At 46.2% G+C, this 15669-nt stretch overlaps 1 protein-coding gene across 1 annotated transcript in view; it reads right to left on the reverse strand.

The window, feature by feature from the left end:
- Window positions 1–3401: 3401 nt before the first annotated feature.
- Window positions 3402–15669, reverse strand: part of VEGFC (vascular endothelial growth factor C) — an 80170-nt gene continuing 67902 nt past the window's right edge. Inside the window, exons 4-7 of the mRNA XM_079779395.1 lie at window positions 15151–15302; window positions 8319–8425; window positions 7686–8019; window positions 3402–3895 (exon numbers count right to left, since the gene is read on the reverse strand). Coding sequence (XP_079635521.1) covers window positions 3781–3895; window positions 7686–8019; window positions 8319–8425; window positions 15151–15302 — 708 coding nt within the window. The 3' untranslated portion in view covers window positions 3402–3780. The remainder of the gene's footprint in view (window positions 3896–7685; window positions 8020–8318; window positions 8426–15150; window positions 15303–15669) is intronic.

The raw sequence follows: 15669 nt of genomic DNA on the forward strand, positions 1-15669 counted from the left end.
CTGTCAGAGAAAGGAGACAGGAGGTGTAAGCGTGGCCGGTGTGGAGGGCTCAGTTGTGGCACATGAACTTGGGCTCTGGGAAGTCTCCTCGCCAAGTACTCACGGATTTGACACTGGCACCCAAGAGAAGGATTGGCTGGGTTTTTCCGCACTGAATGGCCCTGTCAGCCACCGAGCTGCATTCCTAATAACATTCTCAAAACAGAATTGCTACTTAATTGAAATCTGTGCATTTGAAATAGAGCAAAATTAATTTTTAAAAAGATTAAGAAAAATGCGCAGCTGCCTTAAAATGATGGAAAAAAATGTCACAGCTTGAACAACGCACTAGTGTTCCAAAGTCAGACAGAGCGGTGTGCTGAGAACACATGGAAGTCCTTTTTTTCCTTTTATTTTTTTATTTTTATTTTTTTAATGTATTTTATTGATTTTTTACATAGAGAGCTAGAAACATCGGTGAGAGAGAAACATCCAGCAGCCGCCTCCTGCACACCTCCCACTGGGGATGTGCCCAAAACCAAGGTACATGCCCTTGACCAGAATCGAACCTGGGACCTTTCAGTCCGCAGGCCGACGCCCGCAAACCGGTTTCGGCTCTTTTTTTCCTTTTAGAAGTGTGTACACATTGTGTTCATAAAATTAAGTATTTTGATTGAGGCAATTTTGAAGTCTCTTATCCAGCTACTCATTATTTTGTGAACTTAAAGGACGTTTTTAATGGTGTTTCGCCATCCTTTCTATCTAACTGATAGTTATGTGTCAGTGTGCACAGTCACGTCTCTTCAAGCCTGATGCGTGGTCAGCGGTGGGTGAGCTCCCGGCTGCCTCGGCACCGGCCTCTGTTCTCAGGTGGTGGACACCAGGCCCGAAGTGGACACCAGGCCCGGAGTGGACACCAGGCCCGGAGTGGGCACCAGGCCCGGGAGTGGACACCAGGCCCGGGAGTGGACACCAGGCCAGGAGTGGACACCAGGCCCGGGTGTGGTCAGCAGTGGGTGAGCTCCCGGCAGCCTCGGCACCGGCCTCTGTTCCCAGGTGGTGGACACCAGGCTGAGGTCTAAGGAAGCCGGGCCGTCGGAATGGGGCTCTGCACCCACAGCCGGTCTGGACCGCGCGCGGTAGTGTGTGTGCACCGGGCCCGGGGACAGCCCTCCCTTCTGCCGTTCTGTGGAAAGTCTCGGTGCTGTTTTCCCAACATGTGGACCTTCTCAGCAGCTGAAAGACATTTTCCCAAGTCTCCCCAGGTGACCCTTTGATCCGATGCCGGGGCTTTGAGCTGTCCAAACCAGTTAGCATTAGAGTTTTGGGGGATAGTTTACTCATGATTTTTACATAAAACATTTAAAAAAGATTCACATTTCCTCCTAATGGGGTCGCTGTTCTCAAGGATGGGGCTCCCCGCAGTCCTAGCAGCCTGTCCTCCCGGGTGCGGGAGGGGGTGCAGCTGAGAGGCAGCGGGTGGGCCCCCTGCACAGGCCCTTCCTCCCCTGCTCCCTGGAAGCTGCCCGCCCGCCGAGGAGGCGGGATGAGAACCTGTGCCCCGCCGGCTCCCCGTCACGCGTGCCTCCCCAGGCACCGGCTCAGAGCTGCGGAGCGAGGAGAAGAGCGCGTGGGAAGCTCTGGTTTTTACAGAGATTTCCAAACCCTCAACCCTCAACCACAGGCAAGTTAACAGAACTTGCCCTTTAGGAAATATCCCATCTACAAAAAGCCAAGGTCAGAGAAAGCCAGTGTTTACTTTATCAAGTGTCACTGACCGCCTCAAACAGTGTTCTGGGTGTACTGAAGGCATTTTTTCCTGATACAATAATCGGATTTATTCAGAATTTTCTAGAATTCATCGACATAAAAACCAGACTCTCCAATGCCTCTCTTCCACCATAGCAAAGGGATGCGCAACGCTCATCTTCAGTTCAGAAGGCCAAGTCCCTAAACAGCATCCTGTGAAAAGTCTGCCCGGGGAAGTGCAGAAGGGTAGCACCCCTGGGGGTGAGCACGGGCCAGGCCCTCCAGCAACACTACTAGCTCAGCCCACCTGCGCTTCTGCTGTCCTCCCCCTGCCCTCCCCCCCTCCCCCCGGGACTGGTCCTCCTGAGCAGGGTCTCCTCCTGAGAGCGAGACCAGAGTGGGCCCTGTCTGCCCCCCTCGGAGAGATGCGCCCCGGGATGCCAGGGCGTGCCGTCTCGTGGCCGCCACCCACACTCTGCTGGGAGTTAGCGTGGATGTAGAGAACACAGCTATTTTTAGAAATTCTAATACTGGAATCTCTTTCATTCCATCAGTCAGCCAATGTCAAAACCCCTTTCCAAAAAAAAAAGAAAAAAAAAGTCTGGAAGCTAGAGGTTATACAACCGCTTAAAAAATATCTTTTCCCCTCGAGTCTTTCCAGCGAAGGACACAGCATTGTTTCTGGGCCACGATTCTGTGTACAGACTTCCCAAGACCCCGATGTGGTCCCTGGTGCCTCAGCGTCTTCTGTCTTCGTCCTGCAGATTGCCCGGGCTGGGGTCTGGGGGCTCGAGGCCCGTGTATAGCATGTTCACTGTGTCTTTCAGCCTCTGCTGAGGCGGTCTTGCTAACACTGCACAGAACTGTCCGGCTTTCTCTCCGGCCCACCCCTTAGCTGGCACCACAAAGCTCAGTTGCTACAGTGGAGGGAAGTGAGGTTTCACGGCCCGCATAAAGTTGCCTGAGCACCACCGGCAATGTCTTGTCTTTGCCCATGTTCCTTCTGCTTTTGGCCCAAATGATTACATCTCCAGGGACAAGTTAAATGCCTTTTTTTCTGGCACGCTTCGCGCTTTAATATTTGGCCCAGGGGTTTGCTGGCTTACCCCTATCTTCTGAGAAACTAATTGTCAACACATAGTTTAGATGACTTTTAAGCTGATAACTTATAACAGCTGTTGTATCAAGTTACAGAGCCTTCGGGGGATCATTCAAAACTTGGATTTTTTTTCCTCTGCATTAGCTAAAAAATTAATGTATTTAAAAATGTATCGACACTAAACATGACTCACCAGATCCAGAGAGAGCTCACACCCAGAGTTAGGGGTCCGAGTGCCCCGGTGCCCGGAATAACTCCATCACATGGACACGCTAAGCAGACTGCCTTATCAGATGGTATGTTCTTTATGGATTCATTTGGTTATAAATTCAAGAGCATCATGTGCTAAAATGTTTGTCATCGTGAAAATGTTGAGATCAATTAAAATGTAATAGCAACTGTTATCCGTGTGGAAGTTTCTTTGGTAGGTTCAGATTTTTATCACAAGCCCAGTCTGACATCTGGTTAGAGAAAAAGAAAAAGGGTGGGGGTTAGGGGGGGTGAATGGTCCATAATATCAAGTCCTACTTACAACAAAGATGGTAACAGACCGAACTCAGCAGTTTATAATACAATTCTCATTTTATTTTAAACGTATTTTGCATGATATAAAAATATTGATCACAGTGAGCTTTACCAATTGTTATTGCTATAAACATGAATGCAGAAACAATATTTTTAGTGGAAATAAATTATATAGTCATTTTTTTTTTTTTAAATCACAACAGGAAAACCTCGGCTATTCGGTCCTTGGCAGAAAACCAGTGTTTCTGAGAGGTCTTTGCAGATGAGCTGGGGCCGTTCCCGTGCCGTTATCCACGTGGCTCGGGAAACACCCACCGACGGCTGTCCCTGTCGCCGTGGCCCCACACACGCCGCTCTGTCCACAGACAGTCCTAAAGGGGGAGCACAGTCTTCCACGGCAGAAGCGGGGCGCCGGGGAGCAGTCCGCCTCAGTTCCCGTGCGGCCTCTTCCAGTAGGCGGGCACACAGCGGCACACCTCCTCGCTGAACGCCAGGCCCGGCTCGCAGGGCCTCAGCCGGTTGGTGCACGGCCGTCTGTAACAGCTAGGGAAGCAGAGACACACACTCTGGTTAAAGACCACGGCGAGGAGGGAGAGCCCTCTTTGTCACAGCTGCACCGTACTGCACGGAGGGGCCTGGGAAATGTTATCCCGAGTGAACTAAGCCCAACCAAGAAAGACAAATCTCACATGATCTCTCTTAGTTGTGGAATGGAATGAGCAAAATGAACGGGCCAACCAAGTAAGACCCGAAGCAGGGAGGCATGGAACAGACGGACATCCTCGATGTGGGGTTGGGGGGGGGGATTCATGCACTCAGGCGGGGGTCCCTCAGCCCGGCCTGCACCTCTTGCAGTCCGGGAGCCCTCGGGGGATGTCCGACTGATGGCTTGGGCCCACTCCCCTGGGGAAGGGACCCCCAGCCCTCAGCGTGTCTCGGTGCTGAAGTAACAAATGGGAGAGTGAGACTCTGCCAGCATGGTGTTTCTGAAGTGCTCTCTGCTTTGTCGATGAAGCGGAAATGTTGGAAGTGACTGCTGGGTCTGCTGATTCAGGGTGACCACATAAGCATGAGACTTTCGGGGAACCAGGGCTTTGAAGGGACCCAACCCAGCCATCTGCAGGCAGCACTGTGGTCCTCAGGGGCAGCCCCACCCTCACTCCCATCTGCGGGACCTGCAGCTGCCAGCATGGTGGGGGCTCACCCCCCCTCTCCCCGCTCCCCACCTCGGCTCCATGTACAAAGGGAGGGACAGTTTCCCTTGGGGGCCCCTCTCTGCTACCCCTGGACTTCCAGTTCCCAGCAGTGGTGAAAAAATGAATGATCTAACAACTAATCCCATCCAAAGCCCTGTTGCTCTGAGGAATGGGAGAGATCTTTGAAGATGATTTTTTTTTTTTTTTTTTTTTGCATATGAGTTTGCTTAACATGTGGGAATGGGGATGGGTGCCCAGGGAAGAATGCAAATGGCCTGCCACGGAAATCACAGTGCACTGCAGAAAACTACACATGTGATGCTGATGCGAGCACTTCACTTCTTGTGCTTTAGAAACGGAAGCACATCTAGTTAAAATGTGATTTTTTTAAACTTCTAAATACAAATGCAATTTCATAAGACCACTGTTGTTCCTTAACTTAAAAAGACAGCATTCTCAATGAGCAATGAAAGTTACTGAACAAGGCAGTGGACCAAAGCATGTGTATATGCTGCCCACCACACTTTTGGAATAAATATTAAGAAAAAATGGGTGTAAATATTTTCAAAGTATAAATTATTATTTTTTGCTTCAATATATACATGAAACCTGGAATTACACCCCTAGAAAAGTGAACATAGGGAGAGTTTCAGTAAATAAAAATCTTTATGAAGCATATATACTATTAAGAGAAATACAATGATACAAATCTCTTCTACTAACATAAGAATTCCAGAGAAAAAATATGATTACTGGTTAGACTTTATAAGCATACAAATTTCAGCTTTTTCAATACATACTAATTAGGTTCACTCAGAAGACTCAATATACAAAATGGCTTCATAAGATTTGATATCTATATTCTGCATTTTTTAAATACCCTGGTAATTTGAGTAGAGATATGCAAGTAAAATTTCAATATAGTTATTGCTTAAAATATTCTAAAGAGAAAAAAAATGGTTCCAGTAAGGTATTCTGAAACAATAATGAAAATATATGTCATCAATTGTATCTGTAGATTCAATGAATCTCCTTATGCAGCAGCTAAAATGCTAGTGTAGACGGATCTTCAAATATAACAGAAAATGAGAGCACAGAGCTTTTGAGAACAAAAAGATGGACACTTCCTTTACTGAGGAAGAGAGTACTGATGAACATCAATGCAGAGATGCAACTGTGAATAGATGGGATGAGAGCGTGGAGTCCTGTGCATAGTCATCCTTGAAAGAACGTCACCGCTGTCTGGGAAGAGTGGATGAAAGAGAAGAAGAGAAGCAGTGAAGGTGATGAAGAGCAAACATCTGAAACTCAGAGATGCCAGGAAAGGGCAATGTAATGTCAGCCAAAAAAGGAAGAGAGCTTAAAGAAAAGCTACAGAAAGGGCCGCTTCCAGAAAGACCAAATTGTCCAGTGCATCTGGCAACCAAGAGTGTACTGATACCTTAAACAGAAACCTATCGTGGAATTCCAGGGCACAAACCCCATTCGTTGGTTGAAAATTCAGAGATGGCCCAGCTGGCGTGGCTCAGTGGTTGAGCATCAATCTATGAACCAGGAGATCACGGTTCAATTCCCGGTCAGGGCACATGCCTGGGTTGCAGGCTCGATCCCTAGTGTGGGGCGTGCAGGAGGCAGCCAATTAATAATTCTAGCTCATCATTGATGTTTCTATCTCTCTCTCCCTCTTCCTTCCTCTCTGAAATCAATAAAAATATATTTAAAAAAAAAGAAAATTCAGAGATGAAAGAGGTGACTATGTGGTTACCAGAAAGGCTGGGGGATGGGAGGGCGGGTAAAATATATGGTGATGGCAAGAGACGAGACGATGGGTGATGAGCACACAATGCAATATACAGGTGACGTGTTATAATATTATACACTTGAAACTTATATAATATTATTAACCAACATCACACCAATAAATGTAATAATTCAGATTTTAATAAAAGAAAGAGGTGGACCCAAATACGGAAGGCCTAGCCTTGAGCATCTCTGGCAAGGAGGACAGGTCTCGGTGGCTAACGTGAGCTCTGCACACAGGGACACGCTGAGAAGATAGAAGGCATTTGGGAGCTTTTATAACTTGAGCGGAAAGGACAACAGAGTTAAGGTGTAAAGGTCAGGAAGAGAGAGGCATGATGGGTGAAGCAATGTTGAAGGAACATGGGAGCACATGTCAAACATCGAATCTGGCTTCAGTAGTCGACCACCTTATTCTCAGGATAGAGAGGACCAAGTTCAGGACTCACACCAACAGGATTCGGGTCCAAAAGCCTCATATTTTCTTGGTGAAAAGGGAGCAGACTCAAGGTTTAAGGAAGGAGTCTTGAATAACCTTCAACAGCATATTAATTTACTTCTCTAATTCCATTAAACACTTAGCTTAACTATTTTTATGCTTAGATACAATTCTACAGTAATTGTCAATGTCTTATCCTTTGTAAATTTTGGACGCTATTTTCTGCACTTAGAACAGGTGTCTTAAATCACATCTGATGGAATCATAATTGTGGTGGAGGCAGGTGTGCATGCCCGGTTGTATGTTTTTTGTTGTTGTTAATCCTCACCCGAGGACATTTTTCCATTGATTTTTAAAGAGAGTGGAAGGGAGGGAAGGAGAGATGGAGGGAGGGCGGGAGGGAAGGAGGGAGGAAGAGAGAAACATTGATGTGAGAGAGACACATAGATTGGTTGTCTCCTACACACGCACCTAGGAGGCCAGGGATCAAACCTGCAACCTAAGTGCATGCCCTTGACTAGGAATCAAACCCAAGACCCTTTGGTGCAGCAGCCGATGCTCTGACCACTGAGAACACCAGCCAGGGCCTGGCTGCATCTGGAAAATGCTCCACAGGTGACTGCCCCATGCACCTGTCCAGCTCGGGTGGAGAGCCACCACCTCAGCTTCTGGGACAAGGACTCGGTGCTCTCTGAGCTTGGATCTGGTGTGCATTCCCAGGCCTCCTTTCTGGCCTGGAAAGTGTGGCATTGGTTGGAAACTATCAGAACGACTCTTCCGGAATTTACTGGCTCCACGCTAGCAACCAGCAGCTGCTGTTTGTGTTGAGAAAACTGCGTTTAGTTGAGAAAACGATTTCCAGGAAGGGAAATACCCACGGTTCACGACGACTGCTCACCTGCACGTCTGAGGTTGAAACTTCTTCCCTCTGAGGAAGCACTTCTGGGGGTTTTCTGTACATTCACAGGCGCACTTGGCTGGGTTGAGGGGCTGGCTTCTCGGGCAGGCCCTTCTGCACACGCACTGGCACGTGCTCTCGTCGAACTCCCTGTGGGGCCCGCACGAGCTGGGCAAGAGTTTGTTTTTGCAGACGCACTGGCACGAGTCTCTGTCCAGCTCCTTGTGGGGACCGCAGCTGGCCGGCCGCAGCCCCCCTTTGCAGACGCACTGACACGTCTCTTCATCCAGCTCCTTGTGGGGGCCACAGACGTCGTGGAATCCATCGGCCGCGTCTAGACAACCAGGCGGGACATGGTTACTACACCTCACTCGGGGCTGGGGTGGTGTGAAGCAGTAAAAGCATCGACAGCATCTTCCCTGGCATGTTCATCACAGGGCTGTGCACAAACATGTGTGTTCCTGTACCGGAGCGGTCAATGCCACACCAGTGGGAGGCAAGCCAGGGCCCATCACGTAGCGAGCGAGTGCAGGCTCTCATGATCGGAACATCGTGCATGTGGATCTGACAGGAAAGTGTGTGCTAATCACAGAGAGAGCCCTGGCTCCTAGTTAAAAGCCACCACGCTCTTACCGTCTCCAGCGGTGGAGGCGAACATGAAATCCTGCTGAGCGAGGCACCTGCAGATGTGGCTGTTCCATGTGTGGTTGGCGGGGCAGGTCTTGTTGGCAGCCTGGCACCTTGGGGAGACAGAGACCGGGGAGGCATTAGCATAACCAGCACGGAGACGGGGTCATCGCTGTCCTTACCTAAGTATCCCATCAATACCTACGTGTAAAAGTGCTCCACAATGATGCCAGAACACAGGAAATGAAATGTGGCCGTTCCCTCTCAAACCACCTCCACCCACATGGGCTGTGGCACCCCCACCCCAGAGGTGACCACAGTGAGTGGGATGGGTTGAATCCCTCCAGGCTTCCGCCTCTTTAAGGCGATACCCTGGTCTGTGCAATCGCATAGTGTTCTCCTGTGTGCAAAAATGGGACAAAGCCTTTTCCTCCAAAATGTCCCTTTCCACTGAACAGCACATCTCTGTAGGACAGGCCGTGACGTTCTGCTCCTTTATCTGTAGAGGCTGCACAGGGTCCGTATAAGGATGTGTTATTATTGACTTTATCAGCCCCTGTGGACAGCCATTGCGGTGGCTTCCACCGTGGCCTTTGCCAACACGTCTCTGGGAAGCATTCTGATGCCTGTGCCTGGCTGGCTGCTTTCGGAAGCACAGATGCCCACACTGTCAAGGTCCATTCATGCAAAATCCCCACTCTGTTCCCACCACAAAGGCATCCGCAACCAGGGGTTCTGTAGTGTTAGTCCTCCCTCCCCTCCTTCCATCTTCTTTGTTTTGGTAAAAGTTAAACAGCATGAAGTTCTTTTCCTTAGCTTTTGATTTATGACTTTGGAGTTTCCTTTTGCAAATGAAAGAAAGTAAGCGTGTAGGTGTGCATACATGTATGCATATATGCATGTGCGCATATATTTTATCTCATTCTCTTACACAGATGATATCCTCCCGTAGATTCCAAACCTTGATTTTTCACTTAACACTATTTCCTGGAGAATGTTACACCTTCATAATAATTTCAGGTATTCCCAAGAGCAAGTCTCTGCTCATTACATATTTTTGTTGCTATTCTGTAGGCTAATCACAAACATATATTGATGCACGTGAAAGTTAGACAGTGTTTATCCATTTTCCAAAACAGTATCATTGTTGTTTTTTATTTACCTCTTTATTAAAAACTTGAGTATTCGTCCATCAGAGAAGACAGCAGTTATGTTTATATAACAGCAATGCAATTAATCCTGGTTGAACCAAGCTCATATCACTCTTCTATACGTGCAAGCCAATCGATTGTGGCCATGTTGCCGCAGAGCTGATGTGGTTTAAGCGGCACAGCCCCATGTTGGCACAGTGCTGTGGGGTTGCAGCTAGAACCTGCCAACGTGCGCTTGAAGCTGCCATGACCTCAGCCACCGTGTTCCCAGCTGGTAGTTGTAAGCCAGTGGTGGATCATAAAATTAACCACATGACTTGGGAAATGCATTTTTTTAATGTAAAAGAATGGCATGTAATAAAATAGAAATGAGTAGAGTGCATGTGATATTGTTTTCTGTATAATGATATATATACATGTACATATACATATTTTAATGTAAGTAATGTACATATATAAATATATATGTGTGAATATTAATATACAACCCCTCACACACACAACTCCCCTTCTCCCATGTGTGTGGTGTGTGTTTGTGTGTGTATGCATGTCTGTGGTTGCCATGTCAAATATATTTGTTTTTAGTCACAGTTGGAAAAGTGACAAAATACCTACCTAAGCTATTTAAGCGGCACCAAGAGGTGTCAGAATAATCCGGATCACTAGCCCAAGTGAGACTGGTGAATGGCGAGATTTCCAACTGCAGGTACATGTGTTACTGTGTCTGTGCTTAGGTTTAAAAACGGATACACAACTGTTCATCCCAAGTAGGAACAAAAACAAAACAATTTCCTAGCATGTAGTGAGGAAAAAATATAGAGTTTTCTCTATAATATTTCAACATCTTCAAAAATATAAACTCGAAAGTATGGACTGTGTGTAGAAATGAATGTAGGGGTAACTGTGGAAATATGTTTCTGGGAATGTCATACAAAGCAAGGAATTGCGTTTGACAGAATTAAATAATGATTTCATATGATCTGGCTACATTAACTCTTCAGGTTTTGCACATTTATGTTGAATAAAAATACAGCCTTCAGAATAACACTCAATTATGTTCTATCTCAAACACTGTGCCCACTTAAAGTTTACATTGCTAATTATGGTTTGCTCAAAGTAAAGTAAATATTTTAATTTCTAATACTCTTAAAACTTAAATTTCTGGGACAATATGACTTCCGAAGGTACCAAAAATAAGAAACTACTACTCATCAATGTTAACACATATTTCAAAGTTGAAATTTGAAATTTTGCTAGATACGACTTAATGAAAGAAATATATATTTGGGGGGAATACATTTTCATAATTTCCTAGAAAAGTTTCTTTATCTAAAAGTGAGTAGCAACTGCTTAGCATTTAAAGCTTCTCATGTGAAAATAATTAGAGACACAATTTCCAAAATACTGTCATTTTAGAAGGAAAGGCAATGATTTCATGGTGGACAGGTTTAGCACCATCATATCTCATTTATCTTAATCTCCAGAGCATTTTAGTTCTATTGAAACTGCAAGTTATGAATATTAATGGGTGAACATATTAACATGTTTACAAATTAGTGTGCAATTACTGGTAAAGTGGGTCTATGCTGAGAATCGTAGGTTAATATATTGACTTCCCTTTCCCACCCATGAACACACTAGGCCTGCAGACATCAGTAAGATTAAGTCCATAAAACATATCGCTGAGAGAAAAAAGGTAACGTCACCATTTTAACATAAAAAATGTTAAACACTCAGAGCTGTACTGTGTAACCTCTTGTGGCGCATTAACTCACCCATCTGCCATGAAAACAGAAAAGCACGAGTGGAAATAACACAGTTTCAGAGGAGTGATTCCCTCTGTGCGTGGGGGACAGGAATGGTGACTTGGGCCTTTGGGTTATATCGTAAGTAAATAGGAAAGACATATTTGTTAAATTTTGAATTGGGGTGGAGGAATAGGTCATTTTTGTTTCTGCTGTCCTGTAGTAAGTGTTTGAATTTTTAAATTTAAATAAGTTAAAAACGCAGTCATGACTGCAAACCCATAGGAATGAACTGACTCCAACCTTAGTCTGCATCTCTGAAGAGCTCCTTGTCGGTTGTGCTGTTGGAGAAAGTTACTTAACGCCGATGATTCCGCTTTTCAGATCTAGTGGGAATCAGTCTCCTCTCTCACTGTCTCTCCTACTTTCTCAAACACTCTCTCCGTGCCACGAGGGTGGTAGATTATCAGTAAATGACAAGGTTATCTTCGTTCCACGTCCTTCAGCTAATGAGTCAGTCCTTGCCATTCTCGGGCTTTTTCTAACAGTTGATCCTCTCACCACTTCCTCTGTCCTTGAACTCTGCCGGCTTTTGTAAGATCTTTTGAATTTTGTAATATCTTTCCTCTCTCAGTTTTTATCCCTCATTTTTCTGCCTGCTCTTTCTCAGTCTCCTGCACAGACCACTGTTTCTCCAACAGTTTCTAAATATTGGTGTTCCCATGGTTTTATTTTCTCGGCTTACATTCTGTATTTTCCTTGGTTGGGTTCATCTCTTCCAATTGTTCTCACTACCAATGACACGCTGGTAGCTACCAAATGATCAAGCTGCCCTCCACCCCCACATCCAGCTGCCTGCTGAACGGTCACTTTAATTTCTTCACACATTGCAAATACTCAAACTGTGCACGTAAAAACTAAACTCTTCTCAAACCCGCCTCCCTGTCTTTTGAAATATCATCAGTGCAACTTCTCTCCGTTATGCCACACGCCTAGCTCCTAAGCCCTACACTGTCCTGTTTCCAGTGTCTTTCCACCTCTTCTCCTTCCAATCTGTCTCCCCTGCCTCAGCTCCCACCCTTATTATTTCTCTGATAATAATAATATTTCAGAAGCTTCCTCTCCCATTTCCTCACCTCCTGTTTGCTCCTCTAGTCCACCTGCTACATTACCACCAGGCTGTTCTTTCTATAATATAACCCGTAAATATAACACCCCTCCACGAATCTTCTAGTGGTTTCTGGAGGACTTGAAGGAAAAGTTCATCCTTGGCACGATGTACGCACTCCTGGGCTCCTCTCGGGCCACACGCAGCTGGTTGTGCAAGCAGCATCTGCGCCCTGCACCAGTCCAGTAGTTCACTCCATTCTCTTTACATTTTGACACTTTTTATAGAAGCAACTTGAGGTTCAGAGACAGGAACTACCCAGGCTCCGCGAGCTCCTGAGTGGTGGGCCTGCATTCACGCTGACGTCTGGCTTACTCTCAGGCCCAAGGTCTCTTTACTCCTTTTGTCTCTTCTTGCCTCAAACCACTAGTGACTGTGAAATGATGAAAACATGAGTAAAATATGCCAGTGACGTGGCATAGAGATAAGGAAGCTGTTTCATGTGAGAAGCACTTGGTGATCAGTGCAGTACGTTGCTTAGCCCCCAAATCGGCTTCATCTGTAAGATAGGCTAATGCTGCTGCCAGCGTCATAGCTGACTCGGCTGGTTCCTGAGCCAGACAATGTACTCAAAGGGCCGAAAGTATAGCAACGGCTCGATTACTCTTCAGTGTTGTTAGCTGGACATTACGGAGGATACAACCTGCCTGAGATACTCTCACAGCCCAGTCCTTGCCTCGTGTGCAGACCCTATATGGTAAGCCCAGGCGAGGGCCGAGTAAATACTAGTACAGTCATCGCCCTGGGGATGCAAGAAGCAAAGGTGGCTGAGGTATGTGGAGGAGATGAGCGCAGGAGAAAGGCCTTCCCCTGCATCTGAGGCGGGGATGAGGCTTCAGGGAGGCAGCAGAGGAAGGACCAGGCCAGAATGGAAACGAGATGCAGAGCAGGAAGTGAAGGTGGCAATCAGAGAGTCAGACTTGGTGAGGTGCACACGTGAGCAATGGGACCCAGAAAGAAGGCTGCCAGACTGGAGGGGGGACCTGAGCTCAGCTCTTTGAGCCTCTAAGAGTCCTGCCAGTTCCTGGTCTGATGAATGACATGGTGCCTTTGAAAGCTTACCTGACACACTATCCAGGAGCCGGAGACATATTTGGTACAAGAAAACCGGTATTGAGACCACTGCGTTAAATCAGAAACACATGCAGAATGAAGTGGGTGAGGATGGCGGTGATGGGAATGAATGTAGGCTGAAGCAGATATTCCTCCCTTTCTCCCAATGATCAATAGTGTTCAGGTGAGATATGAGGAAAAGAAGTAGTTCATGGCCACTGTGTGAGTGCAAGGTCTCCAAGAACATGAGAGAGCATTGGGATGACTAATATGGACTAAAGGCATCTAATCAAGCTTAGACTTTGTGCCCATGATAGCTAATCTCTATATATAAAACCCTAAGTGACCGGAATGACCAGTTGCTGTGATGTGCACTGCGGGGGGGCAGGGACAGCCAGACCCATCCTGTGCACGAATTCGTGCACCGGGCCTCTAGTAGAATTATAAACCCGGCAATAGAAGACAGATTTAGAAAAAATATTATAAGTCAATGCTACGACCAGGACTTGAACTGTAATTTGGAACCCTCGCACGGAGATGATGACTGAAGTGCTAGGAATGGATGGGCAGCCCAGGAGGCAGGTGCAGAGACCTCCCAGAGCCGCGATGATGGAATCGCAGCTCCAGCAACTCCAGGAGTGGTGTCTGCCGGCATCGGCATGAAGGTGCTCCCAGATGCCCAGAGGTCTCCTCTTTCTCAGGGCACCGAGGACAGAGCTCTGCCGCTCCAGATAGGCTCTCCCCGCGTTTCCCTAAAGCCCCTGGAAAGGTAAGGCTCCTCCCTGCCTCACAGAGGAAAGGAGCTCAGAGAGATCCAAAGGGGAAGCTGCCACTGGGGTATCACATTCATGGCCAAGTCCCCCCAAATGCAAATTTGGTTTTCTTTTCAAAAGTAACACACACTTTTGCCCACCAATTTGTGCATACTTGTGTTACACATGTTGGACTTGCGTAGTTTTGTTCAGATGCACACTCCATGTGTCCTAAAGAACAAAGAGCTGCTTCCTTGTTTGGGGGCAGAAACGGGGCACTGCCCTATCTCAGACGGCATTGCTTAATGGCTCTTTACACACTCCTGGGGGTGGGGGTCAGCACTTGACACTCCATCCAGGTCCTTCTGATCACATGATGCAGATGCTACCACTTACCAAACCAAAAAAGCAAGGTGGAAAGGAAATCTGAATAACACATGTCAGTTTGAATGTCGTTTGAAGTAACAGTAAGAGAAAATTCTTTCAAGTAATTAGTCAATATTCAATTCTTGCTGAAATAGAAATATGAAGAGATATATGGAGAAAAAATAATTGAGTGAAGAAAAGCAACTGGATGCTAATAGATGTAAGATAATTTATTTATTTTTTGTTTTGAACCAAAATCTCATTAAGACTTAAATGTTTTTAGCTTGAACATCCTTTGTGAGTTGGCACACCTAACTTTATGAGTTCTGTATCTAAATTTCTGCTAGTTGGATATGAGCGGGATATGTGTGATTCCATAGAAATACTCCTTTTGTTTTGTGAGCTGCTGTGTCTACCAAGTGGGCTTCCCTGTTTCAGCTTAATTTCATTTTCCGGGTGTACTATTGCATTTGCCTTCTTTTGTATTTCAATGCAAAGAATACTATAGAAAATTTCACAAAACGGCTTTTGATAAACTATTTACTTGAACACAGTTTTCCCTTAGGAGAGGATGCGGAGAAGGTAAACTTGATTCATACTCACTGTGGCAGTGTTGCTGGCAGGGAGCGTCTAATAATTGAGTGGACTTGTCTGTAAACATCCAGCTTGGACATGCACCGGCAGGAAGTGTGATTAGCAAAACTGACTGTGACTGGTTTGGGGCCTTGAGAGAGAGGCACTGTAATTTCAAACAACTACAAAGAAGGGACAAAAAGAGAAACGATTATATAGATGCCGGACAGCATGGTATGGCAAATGCTGGAGTCCACAAAGAGTGAGATGAACTCTTCATGAACAGATAGAGTGCTGCATAACAAAGGCAGGACATCCATATCCTTTATCAATTAATCAATAGGCCCTATGCTTACCGCATGTCACTGTTACAAAGCGTTATTAGGATTTTGATCATCAACTAATGATTATAGAGCAGAGATGTCATAGACCAATGTGTTCAAGGAAAAGAACTGTTTCAGAGACCTAAATTATTATATATACTGATTGATTCCAGAGAGGAAGGGAGAGGGCATGTGCCCTGACCAAGAATCGAACCATGACCTCCTG

The sequence above is a fragment of the Cnephaeus nilssonii genome, assembly GCF_951640355.1.
Source record: "Cnephaeus nilssonii genome assembly, chromosome: 8".
NCBI classification, from domain to species: domain Eukaryota; kingdom Metazoa; phylum Chordata; class Mammalia; order Chiroptera; family Vespertilionidae; genus Cnephaeus; species Cnephaeus nilssonii.